General features: G+C 44.2%; 1 protein-coding gene across 1 annotated transcript; it reads left to right on the top strand.

Annotated features, from left to right (window-relative positions):
- Window positions 1-11,966: 11,966 nt before the first annotated feature.
- LOC132394802 (probable G-protein coupled receptor 139) lies at window positions 11,967-13,909 on the top strand. Its single transcript, XM_059971209.1, has 2 exons — window positions 11,967-12,036; window positions 12,987-13,909. Exons 1-2 carry the CDS (start codon window positions 11,967-11,969, stop codon window positions 13,907-13,909), a joined length of 993 nt encoding a protein of 330 aa, XP_059827192.1.
- Window positions 13,910-17,150: the final 3,241 nt, after the last annotated feature.

Raw genomic sequence — 17,150 nt, 5'->3', positions numbered from 1 at the left:
ATTTAACGGGCAGGACTGTGACAATCCTACATTCCCTCCTCGGTGGGAGCCTCCAGACAAACCACCAGACTGGTCCGGATTGTCTCGATAGAAATCATGGATGAGGGATGGGTCCAGGATGAAGGAGCGGGGAATCCAAGAGCGTTCCTCCGTGCCGTAACCTTCCTAATCGACCAGGTGCTGGATACTCTTACCTCGGCGGTGCATATCCAGTATTCGTCGGACAGTTTATGCAGGGTAGTCGTCAATGATCCGGGCGGGTGGAGGGGGTTTGGCACGAGGGCACAAAGGGCTGTCAGGCACAGGTTTCAATTGGGAGACGTGGAATGTGGGATGAATGTGCATGGATCCGGGCAGTTTGAGTCTCTCCACCGAGGGGTTGATTATACTCTCAATCTCGAATGGTCCCAGATAGCGAGGCGCGAGTTTCTTCGGTTCATTCTTAAGGAGGCTGTCTTTTGGCCAGGTCGATAAATGGGTGCAGGAGTTCAATGGTGATTGGCAATCCTTCGGTTGCGTTCCGCTGGGAGGAGCAGCGTCACGCGTGAATCTTTCCAGATCTTGCAGCACCAGCAGAGATGGGCCTGAACTGAAGGAAACAGAGGGGGTTGGTAACTGGGGGAGCATTCAAAGGGCGACATTCCGGTGGCGGTGCTGATCAGGGAGTTGTGGGCGTACTTGACACAAGCGAGATGGGTGCTCCAGAATGATGGGTTGTTATGCAGCGCAGTGCTGCTTCCAAACCCTGGTTTGCTCGTTCTGCTTGAACGTTAATCTGCAGATGGAAGCCAGAAGACAGACTCACTGAGGCTCCGAGGGCTTGACAAAAGGATCTCCAGGCTTGAAAGTTGAATCGGGGGGCCCCCGTCAGAAATAAGTCAGACGGAATTCCATGAAGGCGGAATACGTGATGAACAAGGAGGTCGGCTGTTTCAGGGGCTGTAGGGAGTTTAAGAAAGGCTACGAAGTGCACGGTTTTAGAGAAGCGGTCTATCACGGTGAATACAGCAGTGTCCCCACTGTGAAGGGGCTCGAAAGCAGAGCTGATAAGGGGCAGTGGATACTTATTCTTTATGGTGATGCTATTCAGGCCACTGTAGTCAATGCAGAGACGCAGTGAGCCGTCTTTCTTCACCACCAAGAAGAAACCGGCGTCTACTGCGGAAGATGAGGGTCGGATAATGCCAGCCGCGAGAGGGTAATTGAAGTAAGACTCCATTGCTTCCCTTTATGGCCAAGACAGCTTCAACAGCCAACTAATGGGTAGAAGAGCTCCCGGGAGAAGGTCAATTGCGCAATTGTAAGGGTGGTGTGGAGACAGGGAAAGAGCCCGTTGTTTGCTAAACACTTTCTCCAGATCTTGATACTCTGCTGGAACCTTGGATAAGTCGCGGGTTTCAGAGGCAGACGAGGTGGCGTTGACTTCCACTGGAGAAGGGGCTAGTTGTAGACAGGTGGAATGACGGAACCAACTCCAGCTGACTGTCAGCCCGGTGGACCAATCAATGTGAGGTTTATGGCGGCTTAACCAGGGATAAGCAAGAACTATCGGAGCTTGCGGAGAGGAAATTAAATTGAATCGTACCTGTTCCCGATGGTTCCCGGACAGGACGAGAGACAGGTGTGGTGTGCAGTGTGTGACTCGGGCCAGTAGTCTACCATCCAGTGCCCGGGTTTCCAGAAGGGTACTCTACCGCTCACGAGGAATTCCGACCCAGGAAGCTCTGGTTTCATCCAAAGGCTTTCCTTCAGCGCCGGAGTCCACTAGGGACTGTTTGTTGCAACGTGAATTAGCTTGGAGCTGCATCCGAGTTTGCGGAACGGAAGGGAATATTGCCTGATTCACCAGGGCCACACTTTCTACTGATGAGCCTGACCTTTTCGGCCGAAGGGGACAGGTAGCACGTAAGAGGCCGGACTGGTTGCAATGTAGACACTCACCCGGTCTCAATCTCCATAGTCGTTATGTTGGGGTAAAGCGGGTCCATCCCAGCTGCATGGGTTCCTCTCCCGGGCCGTGGAACCGTCCGGGCTGGGTCTACTCTAGGGGTAGGAGGAGGAGAGAGGCTTGTTCCGGCGGGAGGCGGTAATGTGTGCCGTGGAGTGGCCAAATGCGGTGGACGCCCAGTTCTTTCGGAGACGGTTACTCAATATGGTGTCTAGGGAGATCAAGGAATGCAGCTTGTCGGTAACGTCCCTTGCCGCCAATTCGTCTTTTACCATGTCGCTGAGGTCATTCCGAAGTACACCTTGGAGTGCCTAATCGTTGCACCCCGAGTCGGCCGCCAACGTCATGAACACCACGGAAAATTTGGCAACACTACGAGAGCTCTGGCGGAGAGTAAGTGGACGTTCAGCGGCTTCTTTACCACGGACAAAGAATTTTCTCATTTCATAGAGGGGACGAAAGAAGAGCAGATAACCAGCTGGTTAATCCAAACAGCTGTAGCCCATGCTATGGCACATCCCCGCAACAACCAAACCCATGATATAAGCAATCTTTGACTTATCCGTGGAGTACGTAGATGGCTGCTGTTCGAACACTTAGGAGCAATGCAGGAGAAACGCCCGGCACTTCCCCGAATCCGCAGCGTAGTGCTCTGGCACAGGTACGTGCGGTCGTCGTGGCGGGGGTGTTGCTTCCACATAGGGGGTTGCCACTACAGACTGTCTGGACTGCTTTGACAGAGTTCCAGGAGTGGATTGAATAAAGCGAGAGGATACACGGTCCACCTGGTCACCGATTTTCAATACGTCAGCAGACAGAGAACGAATGTTCTCCATGACCTCCTGGAGAATTTGATCGTGCAGACCAAGTAGGGAACTCTGGCTGGCGACGGCATGCTGAAGGGGATCCATGTCCGCTGGGTCCATAGTGGCCAGATCGTTCTTTTGCAATGAAGGGGACGAACCCAAGTGCAGAACATCGGCACGGAGATTTAGTTAGAATGCAGACATGAACGTTAAACAGGCGGGAGAGCAGGAAGAGGGGAGACAGGCAGAAATTATCTTGACGCGGAGCGTAGAAAGGGAAACGGCCTTCAAAACTCTTCTCAGCACGGAGAGACGGAGATACGCAGGCAACCCTCTGAAGTAAAACTTTAGAAGACGTATCTTGACGGGGTGAGGCTGGGTTTTACAGGTAAACCTCGGAACTGGAGTAGAACTTAGAAAACTGATCTTGACACGAGAAGACTGAGTTTCGCAGGTAATTCTCGGTACTGGAGCAAAACTTAGAACAAACAGTCCTAAGCGGCCGGGAAACGTTAATTATCACACAGGCAAAACCAACGATCTGGCAGCTTGTGATTCTAACGGGGGCTTCTAATGCTGCAGGTCCTGATGGAAATCAGGGGTGCCGTCATCAAAGAGAATTAGAAGCAAATAGGGAATTCAGGGTCGGGACCGTGACATCCCTCTTCTGCCATCATTATTACTTTACTGCATTCATGTTGTCCTTGGACTATCATCCTTGTTGCCATTTGTCATCTGTCATTCCCCTTGCAAGCTGCTGTTCCTTCCTTCCTCCCCACCCGGAACTCTGATTTACTCCCCTTTTCAGTTCACATTAAAACGTCGTTCACCTGAAGTATTGAGCCCATGTGTCTTCATCTCCGCAATGGCTGCTCTGATTGGTTGAAATGAAATCCAACATTTTCTCTTTTTTTCGTTTGCTTAAAATATATGGCACGTGCAGAAGTTTTCTACTTTACATTTCACATGTTCACTGCTGGAAACAAATGTTGGGACTCTGCAGGTGCATGTTCAAAAGTTGTGTTATTCACAACCATATTCACTAATAAGGAGGGAAACTACAAATATCTAATATTTTCGGTCCCTAGTTACTACCAATTCTGAAGAATGGCTGAACTTAATTTTTGTTATGTACGTTAACTCCAGATACGCACGAACACTACGTAGTCTAGTTTATTCTGCACAGCCTTACCGCACAAACACACGCAGTCTCCCAGATTAACTCAGTTTCAACTGTTTGTCGTTGTGCCAAGTACAGATACAAAGGCAATTAAATGCAGTTAGCATCTAACCAGAAATGCAAAATAACTGTGAATAAAAAGTAAGTGCTGCAGCACACACATATAAAAGTACTGTGACAGCACAATATGGGTGTAATATTGCTTCGCACAGTGATGTGAGACTCAACAGGGTCACAGCCTCTGGAATAAGAATTATGCAGCTCCAACAGGAGGGGTAGGTTCGTGTTCAAGATTTAACTTCGCGCCTTTCCCTGAGTTAGGCAAGTCACGGCAAGGTGTGTCAAAAAGAGCTATCTTCTAATCAGGAGACCAATCGAGATGTCAAAGGCAGAGTTTCGCGGTAGTTTCTCTGAGTTGAGGAGTGACCAGTCAGCAATAGACAGTGCATAAGAAAAGAACTATCTTTCAGTCAATTGTCCGAAAGCAGAGTTTCGCTCCAGTTTTCTCTGAGTTGGACAATCCATGCCATGGCTGTGTAGAAATAGCTACATTTTAATGGGGAGGGCAATCGAGATTTCAAAGGCAGAGATTCGTAGCAGTTTCACTTAGTCGACGAGCAATCAGCAAGAGTGATTCATTAGAAAGTGTGTATAATAAAAAAAAGCAGGTGCAAGCGGAGCAGCCATTCTTATGAGTATGCCAGTGTTTAGAGTGGTTTTGGCACATCAGACTTAGGGAACATTAGGCTACGGTAAGGTAAATTTTCTTTGTTGGATATGTTTATTACTTATCTGCTAGGTCGGTACATTAGATTGGTGAAAATGCCTGCGGGGCAACGTTTTGTACTCTGTGTGGAATGTGCGAAGTATGGAAAAGCTCCAGTCTCCTAGATAAACACATCTGTACCAGATTCACCGAATTACAGCTCTTGAGAAAAGGTATTAAGGAACAGGAACAGCTTCTCGATGACCTTCGACTCATATTGGAGAATGAGGTAGTGATAGATAGGAACTATGAGGTAGTCACCCCTAGCTTGTAAGAGACACATAACTGTGGGCTGACAGGTGAAAGAGGGGAAATGCACATTTGGTTTACAGTATTCCTGCGTCCATTCCCCTGTATTCCCCAGAAGTATATAACTTCTGATACTATAGAGGTGGACGAACTATAAGGGGTTTGGGAGGTGGAGTGGAACCACTGTGTCCGGGTTTCCGAAACTGTGTCCCTGGATGGAAAGTTACCTCCCTGGTGCTGAGATCAGTTTTGGTACATATTAGCAATAATGACATAGGTTGGCAACGTGAGGGTGTCCGGAAGAGAGATTTCAGGTAGCTAGGTAAGCTGAGAAACAAGGCCTGCAGGTAGCAATCTCTGGACTGCTTCCTGCGTTAAGTGCCAGTAAGGGTAAGAGTAGGATGATTTGGCAGGTGAATACGTATCTGAGAAACTGGTGCAAGGGGCAGGGGTTCAGATTATAGATCATAAGACAATGACATATAGGAGCAGAAGTAAGCCATTCGGCTCATCTAGTCTGCTCCGCCATTCAATCATTGGCTGATTTAATTCTTCCAGTCATCTCCACTCCGTAGCTTTCACCCATACCCTTTGATGCCCTGGCTAATTAAGAACCTATCTATCTCTGCCTTAAATACACCCAATGACCTTGCCTCCACTGCCACTTGTGGCAACAAACGCCACAGATTTATCACCCTTTCACTAAAGTAATTTCTCGTCATCTCTGGTCTAAAATGACTTCGTTCAATCATGAAATTGTGTCCCTTTGTCCTAGAGTCCCCTACCATGGGAAATACCTTAACCATATCTCATCTGTTCAGGCCTTTTAGCATTCTGAATGTTCCTATGAGATCCCCCCCCCCTCATTCTCTTGAACTCCAGGCAATACAGCTCAAAACCAGACAGACATTCCTCATACGGTACCATTTTCATTCCTGGAATCATTCATATGAATCATTGGGATCACTTCTGGGGAATGTGTGACCTACACAAAAGGGTCAGCTTACATCAGAACGTGAGGGTTTCCGATATCCTTGTGAACAGGTTGGCTAGAGTTGTTCGGGTGATTTTAAACGTACTTGGCAGGGGGAAGACAGCCGGAGTGATAGTGCTAAAGATAGGGTCTTTGGTTTGCAAACAGAGGCAATGTGGCGTGAGACTCCTACTTACTTACTTTACTTTATTGTCACCAAACAATTGATACTAGAGCGTACAATCATCACAGCAATATTTAATTCTGCGCTTCGCGCTCCCTGAAGTAAAAAATCGAAGTAAATGTAATAGAAATTTAAATTATAAATCATAATTAGAAAATAGAAAAGGTAAAGTAAGGTAGTGCAAGACAGGTCCGGATATTTGGAAGGTACCGCCCAGATCTGGGTCAGGATTTGTTCAGCAGTCTTTTCACAGTTGAAAAGATGCTGTTCCCAAATCTGGCAGTACGAATCTTCATGCTCCTGAACCCTCTCCGGGAGGGAAGAGGGACAAAAAGTGTTTTGTCTGGGTGGTTCGTGTCTTTGATTATTCTGGCAGCACTGCTCCGACAGTGTGCGGTGTAAAGTGAGTCCAAGGATGGAAGATTGGTCTGTGTGATGCTCTGGGCTATGTTCACGATCTTCTGCAGCTTCTTCCGGTCTTGGACAGGACAACTTCCATACCAGGTTGTGATGCACCCTAGAAGAATGTTTTCTGCGGTGCACCTGTAAATATTAGTGAGGGTTTTAGGGGACAGGCCAAATTTATTCAGCTTTCTCAGGAAGCAAAGGCGCTGGAGGTCCTTGTTGGCAGTGGACTCTGCTTGGTTAGACCAAGTCAGATCATTTGTGATATTCACCCAGAGGAACTTGAAGCTTTTGACCTGTTCCACCTGCGCACCACCAATGTAGACGGGGTTGAGCGGTCCGCTACTCCTTCTGAAGTCAACAACCAATTCCTTCGTCTTGCTGACGTTGAGGGATAGGTGATTATCTTCGCACCATGCCACCAGGTTCTTAATTTCCTCTCAGTACTCGGACCCAAGATACGGCACACAATTGTGGTGTCATCAGCAAACTTATACATTGAGTTCGATGGAAACTTGGCTACACAATCATCGGTGTACAGTAAGTACAGCAGGGGCCTGAGTACACAGCCTTGTGGGGCACCGGCGCTCAGAGCGATTGTAGAGAAGAGCTTGTCCCTTATTTTTACAGCCTGGTCCTGTCTGTGAGGAAGTTGAAGATCCAGCTGCAGATCTGAATGCTAAGACCCAGGTTCCAGAACATAGGAATCAGTTTATTTGGAATGATGTTATTAAAGGCAGAGCTGTAGTCAATGATAAGGAGCCTTACATATGCGTCCTTATTCTCCAATAATGTTCTAAGGAGGAATGTAGTGCCAGAGAGATGACCTCTGCCATTGGCCTGTTGCTCCGGTAGGCGAATTGCAAAGCGTCGAGGTTGACCGGTAGGTTATGGTTGATGTGTGCCATAACCAACCTAGCAAGGAAAGGCTGATGATAGGACCAAAATGTAGTCATCAAGATGAGTTGCAAATTAAAGGTGGACAAGCAGAATGCGGTGAATGCAGACTAAAGGGGTTATATTTGAATGCGCACAGTATAAGTGTTATGTACACCTAGGGTTCATATTTTCCGTGGACAATCACTTTAAGATGTCGGGAGAATGAGACTGGCTTTTGGACACTGTTTGAGCTGTTACAAAGAGAGAGAGGAAGGTGTCAAACACAGAGACCTTGTTCTTAACAGAGAGAGAGAGAGAGAGAGGCGAATAATGCTCGAAAGATTGATGTTATGGTTTCTCTGAAAGTTGTTTACCTTTCATCAAGAACACTTGCCTGCTTGCAAAGTTCTTGCAGAGAGAAGTGGGCGGAGCAAGTTGATGGACAGTTGGTGTCCAACATGTGGAGATATAAACCAGGTCTGCGGTTACACAGACAGACACACAGTTTCGGACACTGAATGAACTTTGTTACACCCACAGGAAGGTGGGGTTCTTGGAGGATCGATTCGAGGAATTCGATCAGTGGCTCTCGCAGTGCCAAAAGGTGTGACCAGTGAGGAATCATTTGTGTGTCCACCCTTGCCTGGGTGATAATTCCATCACTGAAGAACGGTCGCACGTGTCATAGTTGGAGTCTACAACAGGATTTCTGAAGACAACGAGAAAATCGACGGCATCAGCTCACCTCTCACCTCTCTCTCTCGCTCTAACATTACTCATCTAACAACCTCGAACTGAACTGAACTCCCTTAATCATTGTAAGACTATATCCATTCACCCCTAGGTTTGGAAGAGCCTAGTTTTGTTCCTATTTCCACACCTGTGTATATAGATATCATAGCTAACTTGTTTGATATATCTGCATTTATATCACTGTATCGCATAGTTACTAATAAACACTATTAGTTATTAGCAATACCAGACTCCAATGCGTTTTCCATTTCTGCTGGTTCTTTAACCCGGTTACGGGGTACGTGACAATAAGAAATAAGTTCGATGAACTTGATACACAATTAGGGATTGGCATGTATAATTTTTAGGCATCACTGAATCATGGCTGGAAGATTATAGTTGCTTAGAGCTTTATGTCCATGTATTCCCATTGTATCAAATGCACAGGCAGGAAGGAAGAGGACATGGTGTTGCTCTGTTGGTAAAAAATGAAATTAACTCATTACAAATAGGTGACAGAATTTGCTGATTCATTATTGATAGAGCTAAGAAACTGCAAAAGTGAAAAGGTCATGACAAGAGTTATATGCAGACCCGGAAACAGCAGTAACGATGTTGTCCACAAACTACAACGGGACATAGAAAATGCATGACAAAAGGGCGATGTTACAATACTCATAGCACATGTGGAGGGTGGTTTTCAATATGCAGGTAGATTGAGAATATCAGGTAGCTGCTGGATACCAAAACCGGCATTTTTTAGAATGCCTACAAGCCTACAATTTGGCTTTTAGAGCTGATTGTGACTGAGCCTACTGAGGGACCACCTATTCTCGATTGCCCATTGTGCAAAAAAACCCAGAATTAATTAGAAAGATAAAGCTAAAAGAACTCTGAGGGGCAACTGGTCATAATATCACAGAATTCACGCTAAATTTGAGATGGAGAAGCTAAAGTCAGATGTATCAGTATTGCAGTGGAGTAAAGGGAATTACGGAGGCAGGAGACAAGTGTTGGCCAGAATCGATATGTAAAGAATACTGGCAGGGCTGTTGGCAGAGCATCAATGCTTGAAATTTTCTGGAACCAATTCGGAATTTCCAAGGACGTATAAATTCCAAAGAAGAAGAACTATTTTAAAGGCAAAATGACAACTTTGGCTAATGAGAGAAGTCAAAACCACCATAAATCAAAAGAGAACAAAAGACAGAGGATATATTAAAGCAGAAGTTAGTTGGAGGTTTTGGGAAGGTATCAAATAACAACAAAAGGCAGCCAAAAATGTCATTAGGAATTTAAAGAAACAATACGGAAAAAAGCTAGCTAATAATATTAAAGAGGGTACCAAACATTTTCTCAGATACATAAAGTGTAAAAGAGAAGAAGCAGATGATATCAGACCGCTGGAATACGATGCTGGGGATGTAGTGAAAGGAACAAGGAAATGGTGGACGAATTGAATATCTATTTTGCATTAGGTTTCACTGTGGAAGTCACTAACAGTATGGTGAAAGCTTGAGGTGTCAGGGGTCATGAACTGTGTGAAGTTACCATTAGTTGGGAAACTGAGTGTTCTGAAGGTAGATACGTCTCCTGGACCAGATGGTGTACACACTGGAGTTCTGAAAGAGGTAGGTGAACTGATTGTGGAGGCATTCGTAATGACTTTACAAATATAATGGATTCTGGGATGATTCTGGAAGACTGGAACCCTTCAAATGTCACTATGCTCTTGAAGAAGAGGGAGATACAGAAGGAAGGAAATTATAGGCTAATGAATCTGCCCTCAGTGGTTGGGATGATGCTCGATTCCATTACAAAGGGTGTGATTTCGAGGTCTCTGGAAGCTCATAATATAATAAGCTATAGTTTGCATGGTTCCTTAAGGGAAATTCTTGCCTGACTAATCTGTTGATATTCTTCGATGAAATAACAAGCAGAATAGACAAAGGAGAATCGGTTGATGTGTATTTGGATTTTCAGTAGGCATTGGACAAAGTACCACACATAAGGCTGCATAACAAGCTACGGTCTCATAGTATTTCAGGAAAGATTCTTTAATGTATAAAGCAGTGGCCCATTGGCGGGAGGCAAACAGTGGGAATAAACGGAGCCTTTTCTGGCTAGCTGCTGGTGCTTCACATTATTCCGTGCAGGGATCGATTCTTCTTGTATTATGTCAATGATTTGGATGATGGAATTGAAGGCTTTGTTATAAAATTGTGCACGATACGAAGATAGGTGGATAGTTAATTATGAGGAAGTAGAGAAGCTACACAAGGAGTTGTCAAATTATAATAATACAGAAGATGTGGCAAATGGAAAACCGTGTAGGGAAATATATGGTCATGAAGTTTGGTAAAATAAATGAAAGGGGTGACTCTTCTGAATGAAGAGAAAATACAAAAAACTGAACGCAAATCTACCTTGGTGTCCTTGCACGGAATTCCCTAAAGGTTACATTTCAGGTTGAGCCTGTGCTGAGGAAGGCAAATACGATGTTAGCATTCATTTCAAGAAGACTAGAATATAAAATCAAGAATGTAGAGATTTTGTAAAGTACTGGTGAGGTCTCACTTGGAGGTTTCTGAGTAAGACTGTGCCCCTAATCTTAAGAAGAATCGGTAGATACCGGAGAAAATTTAAAGGAGGCTTACGAGAAAGATACCACTTTTGAACGGCTTGTCATATAAAGGCGTTTGATGGCTTTGGGTCTGAAATAAGAAGAATGAAGAGTGTTCATATTGGAACCTATCGAACGGTGAAAGGCCTTGAAGAAGTGGATGTGGAGAACATGTTTCTTATGCTAGGAGAGTCTAAGACCGGGGGCACAGCTTCAGAAGAGAGGTGCGTCCTTTCAGAACGGAGAAGCGGAGGAATTATTTCAGCCAAAGATCTGTGGAATTCTTTACCACTTGTGCTCATCAATATTCCTCCCTGACCAGCACTAGGACTGTGGTTATTTTTCCGAAAACGAATTGACTGATATCTCACTCAGGTTATATTCTAGCAGAAACTCTTCCCCAAACACTGCAATCCACATGAAAAATGATATGGTCCCATGTTCTATACAGCCTAAACTCAGCGTTGCTGCCACTTGGTGACTGGGCAGTAAGAACAGGAGGAATTTCTGCTCTATTAGCTGACTGTTACCCTGACCATATTGAGATTGGAGCAGAGGGGATAGGCTGAACGGACCATTCCTCCTCTTTCTCTTGTGCCGATGGAGAAGGACAGGTTTCGACACATATTTGAAAGTGTAAAGAGCGGCAAGGAGGCATAAGAAAGTCTCGAATGCCCTCGCACAGAAGTCAACAATCAAACTCTCTTTCGGAAACTGCAAATGAAAATGTTGTGTAATGGAGGGCGACGATCGGTGTAAAAGTGTGGGAAGTATCGGAAGACTTTCCTTGAGCTATAAATCACTGGTAATTTTGAAATACTCATTGGAGTTCTGGAGAAGAGCAATGTCACCCTGTACTGTGTCTTTCAGTCTGGTAATTGTGGTGGATGTGTTTTATGAAATCTTCGTGATAAATGTACTTTATCATTACTGTATGAGCTCATCTGCCCACATGTCTGTAGAAATATGGATGATGAGAAAGAAGTCGAAGTTAGTAGGATAGTCTCACTGATGGTGATTTCCACCTTCTTGACAAAGGTACTTCATTCAATTAATAACTTTTACTTCGTTTAAAGTCCCATGACTAGTATTAAACGTTAGGCAACCTCATCATCTCACTGGAGACTTCCTTCAGGTATAAGTATGAGAGTGAATTGAACTGTCTTTGTCTATTCATGAATTTGAGCTTAAGTCAGCAGCAGAACTGAGAAACTCGAAGAGATGGATGCAACAATCCTGGGTCATATTAAAGCTGTTTACTACCCGATTCTCGCTGTATTTGGGATTCCTGGTGAGTCAGATTAATCTCTTTGTTAATGATAGTCCCAATGATAGGATTCTCCGGTATTGTTCATTTATGCTCTTTTAATTTTGATGCTTTAATTATTGGCATCAATTTTCCATTCTTTTAAACTTTAATGAGCGAATTCCCAAGATAATTACTATTACATCTCTTCTTACACCACTAAGAATACTAGAGTCTTTAGCTGAAATTTTGCTGCATTGGACTGAAATCTGCGGCAAACCTTCAGGTGTAGCTGTCTCATTGAGAGTCGGCCTCCACTCGCAACATTTTCAATATTGTTTACGGCTACATTGAAGCGACAGAACTATCACTAATCAAAGGTTCAAATGCATTGCATTGTGTTTATATTTCCACCCTAGCATCACTGGTGTGAAGAAAAAAAACGGTAACCGAAATATGTGGATCCAATTGAGAACGGTTCAGTTAATGAGAGACGGATTTGAATTCAGTGCCTGGTGAAATAATGGAGTGAGTGATGGACCAACTGACGGACTGGGAATAACGAATTTTGTTAACAGATTAAGATGGGTTGCTGTCGAATTATACATTCATTTATCTCACCACATAATGAGGCAGTTGTTGGCAAGCCAACGGCTGGCTACCAAGGTCTAAAGGCATTTGGACTATAATAGTTACGTGTAGAGGAGACAAGGTAAGAATGAGGCATTTCATCTCCTGAAAAACAGAAGTATGTCTGAGTAGGTCTCGCTACCATCAGGAACTCCGTGTCTATCGTTGCTGATACCATTCTTTTTAAATTAATCGGTTGCCTTGAAGTCCCTCACGGTCCTAGTTTGATTTAAACATATCCGCCTGGATCGAATATGTTGCCTTCCTGTTTTTTCCATGATAGAACATCACATTACCAGACGTCCTATTCGTCACTCGCCTCGCTAAGGTAGAAAAACTTCTAATTTTGCATTTCTTCTTTGCAGCTAATTTACTGACCATCGTGACTCTGACCCGGGGTAAGCGCGGTCTCTCCAAGTGTATCTCCCGCTACCTACTTGCCATGGCTGTCGCCGATCTCATGGTCCTGATCGTGAACATCATTTTCACTCAGATCAAGGATATCCACTTCCCGGCTTCATTCCTGGACTACACTCCAATCTGCAGCTTTATATTCGTCCTGAGCGTTGACGCCAATGACTGTTCTGTGTGGTTAACTGTTGTCTTCACTATTGATCGGTTTATCGCAATTTGTTGGCAGAAAGTGGGTGCTAAGTATTGCACTAAGAAAACAGCGGCGATGGTTATAATGCTGGTGTATATGTTTTCCTTTTCGCTGAATAGTGGGTTTTATTTTATATTTGAAGCCGCAGAAACAATAGATAACATACAATTGTTCTGTATTATAAAATCCGCCTTTTATACATCGCCGGTTTGGATGACTTACTACTGGCTTCGAACAATATTAACGCCATTTATTCCATTTGTGCTGATTTCGCTGCTCAACACGTTGACCATCAGGCACATCACCCGGGCCACGAGAGTCAGGAGAGAGCTCCTGGGGAGCGGAAAGGGCACGTGCCAGAGTGACCCAGAGACGGAGAACCGACGGAAATCCATCGTTTTATTGCTCACCATCTCGGGCAGTTTTATCATTTTGTGGGCTGTAAATTTACTCTATAAGATTTCTGTCATTTTAACAGATGCGACGTTGATCCACGGAGACGACACCGACCCTTTAACCATCCTGGGTGAAACCGGATTCAAGCTTCAGTCTTTGAGCTCGTGCACGAACACGGTGATTTACGCAGTGGCGCAGAATAAGTTCAGAGCTGAGATGACGATACTAATTAAATCCCCCTTTATTCGGACGAAGACGCTAATCAATGTCTGTTTAAAGAACACTTGAAATTGAAGTGTGTCTCTCTATTCTTATTTCCTGGATGGGGCTGATTCACAAATCTGTCCCTGTTTAAGTCCAGGCAGCAAAGTTCCTGTCTCAGTGGAGTTGCTGAGGTGTTTGTGAAACAGCGGACCCATACTGCTGGTAGAGGATCACTTCACGCCCCGCTCTCAAGCAGAGCTCACCCTGCAGCACTCCAAGTACAAAGGTTATGTATGTACTCCTCAGCTTATTATTGGCACCTTGCCCCACACCACCCCATTCAATGACCACAATGATCTCATTCTCAGGTTTGGTGCAATTTGACACTTAATCTCTTACTTTGGCAAAGTCCGGGGTTCTATAAATCACTTTCCAGCGTAACAGTGATTTCCTCATCTGTTTTTAACGACGCATTGCATTAATATCAACATCTCAGTTCTGTCCAGATCAGGGACGTAGAGCATTCTGACAAAAGCCATTTCCGGGGCTCTCATTTGTCATTTGTTTCTACACTGTTACAAGTAGAACAGGAAATCTCACTGAACGGGCCATCATGCAACCTGAACCCTGAACTTTCAGGACTCAAGACAATGCCAAGACCCACTCAACATCTTTTGCTTTTCCTCTTTGAGTCACAGACTGATAGAAAAGTTTAGAACAGAAAAAAGGTCCTTCCGCAAATATAATCCATGACGAACCATTTCAACTCAAATAACTGCACAGGGATCATACCCCCCACCCCCCATACCCATACCATCCATGTACTATCCAAACTTGGTTGAAACTTAGAAATCGAGCTCACATGCACCACCGTTGCACTCACGACCCACCGAGTGAAGACATTTACTCTCATGGTCCTCTTAAATTTTCACCTTTTACTCTAACCCGTGTTCTCTTCTCGTATGATTTGTTAACTTACTGCAATATTATTACCTTTCGCTGCCGTCTCCGCTCTTTCACACCCTTGCAAGCTGAAGTTCCTACCTTCCCACTTCTATAACTCTGTCTCATCATCATTTTCTGTTTCTGTCAAAGGGTCCTTCATCTTAAATACTGACACTCCTTCTTTCCATCTACAGAGAAACTGGCCAGACTCTGTGGAAATAACTTGCAAAATTTTCCATTATATTTGCTATGAAAAGTTTTGTGCAGCTCCACTATTTTGCTATTCTACATATTAGAAGTACATCGCTGCCATTGTGTATATTTTCAAACTTGCCTTCTTAATAAAGAGACAACTATAAGTATGTAATAGCCTCCCCCCAACGATTTGCCCTAAATCCTTTAGCTCCTTGGTGTCACAGACTTAAAACAGTGGTCGAATGCTGTTGAATAAAGGTAGAAGTTTTCTCTTTGTGCAGGTGACACGTTAAATGCACCGTGGTTTCTTGAAACAACACATGGCAACAATGTGGTCAGAATTCTGTGCGAAAAGTGGTCGGAGTCAATGACATAGCCTTGGAAACCCAGAAAAGATAGCGTAGGACCAGCAATGGACATGTGTTCTGATTCTCCTCGTAACTGCAGTTGCTCCCGTACAATTCCTCCGTGCACAATCCTGAGGCATGCCCTTTCCGCTGACTTGGCAGATAGTCTTCCAGAAAATATTGCTAGATCCCTGCGGAAGGTCAGGGCTGAGGAGAACGTGTAAAAATGCAGATTACAGACAAAGTTAAGTCGAATTATCTGGCCGGCAAAGGTCAGTCCACTAGCGTCAGTTTGGAATGGGGAGAAATTACAATAGCCTCGTTAATTTAATATTTCCTTGTAGCGAGAAAAATCAATGAAATAATTTTTTTATTTAATAATTATCAAGATTGCGTTTTGTAAGAGAGTTCTATTATCAATTTATATTAGCGCAACGTTAACTTGTGTAAGCTTTCACTCTTGGTGGAATAAATATAAAAGTACAATGGGTGAACTTGAGTTCAAATTGATATTTGACAGGGAGGAAGTAAAGTCTGACCTAGCGTGGCTGACAAGGGAAGTCAAAGCTGATGTAAAAGCAAAAGAGAGGGCATACAACAAAGCAAAAAAAAAGGTAGGAAGATAGACGATTTGGAAGCTTTTAAAATGAATCATTTGAAGGGAAAACATGAAATAGAAAGCAAGCAAACAATATCAAATTGGACAGTAAAGGAGTTTTCAAGTATGTAAAACAATCAAAGAGAATGTATACAGGACCGCTAGAAAATGAGGTCGGAGAAATAATAACGGAGGTCAAGGAGATGGGAGATGAATTAAACAAGTATTTTGCATCGGTCTTCACGATGAAAGACACTAGCAGAGTGCCAGATGTTGAAGGGTGTGAGGGAAGAGGAGTCAGTGCAGCTACCATTACAAGGGAGAAGGTGCTCAAAACTCTGAAAGACTTAAGAGTACATAAGGCACCTGGACAAGATAGACTGTACCCTAGGGTTCTGAAAGAGGTAGCGTAGAGATTCTGGAGGCATTAGTCATGATTTTCAAAACATCATTGGACTCTGACATGGTAACAGAGGACTGGAAAATTGCAAATGTGTCCCCACTCTTTAAGAAAGGAGGAAGGGAGTAGAAAGGAAATTATAGGCTAGTTAGGCTGACCTCTGTGGTTGGGTAGATGTTGCAGTCAATTGTTAAGGATGAGGTTATGGAGTACCTGACGACACAGGACAAGTTAGGATAAACTCAGCAAGGTTTCTCCAAACGAATAACTTGCCTGACGTCCCTGATGGAATTCATTGAGGAGATTAAACATAGTATAAATAAACAGGATGTAGTGGACGTTGCCTATTTGGATTTTCAGGAAGCCTTTGTCGAGGTGCCACGCATGAGGCTGCTCACCGAGGTAAGAATCGACGGTATTATACGAACTCTACTGGCATGGTTAGAACTTTGGCCGATTGGTAGTGGGCAACAAACGGGAATAAAATGATCCATTTCTGGTTGGCTGCCAGAGACTGGTGGTGTTCTGACGAAGCCAGAAATAAGACCGCTTCGTTTAATGCTGTATATCAATGATTTTCATGATGGGATACATGGCTTCGGTGCAAAGTCCGCAGATCATATGAAGATTAGTGCAGGGAGGTAGTGCTGATGAAACAGGAAGGCTGGAGATGGACTTAGACAGATTAGAAGAGTGGGCACGGTGAGTTTGGGAAGTCAAGTTAATGCCTGATTCCAAGAGATCGAAATTTTAGAACGATTACCAATTTTTTTTAGAGCAACTTCCGGTTTACCCACTAAGGAAAATGCCGTTTCGGATTGGGTGCTGTGTAATAAACCA

Source organism: Hypanus sabinus, chromosome 5 (assembly GCF_030144855.1).
Source record: "Hypanus sabinus isolate sHypSab1 chromosome 5, sHypSab1.hap1, whole genome shotgun sequence".
Lineage (NCBI taxonomy): Eukaryota > Metazoa > Chordata > Chondrichthyes > Myliobatiformes > Dasyatidae > Hypanus > Hypanus sabinus.
This window is presented reverse-complemented; position numbering and strand designations above follow the sequence as displayed.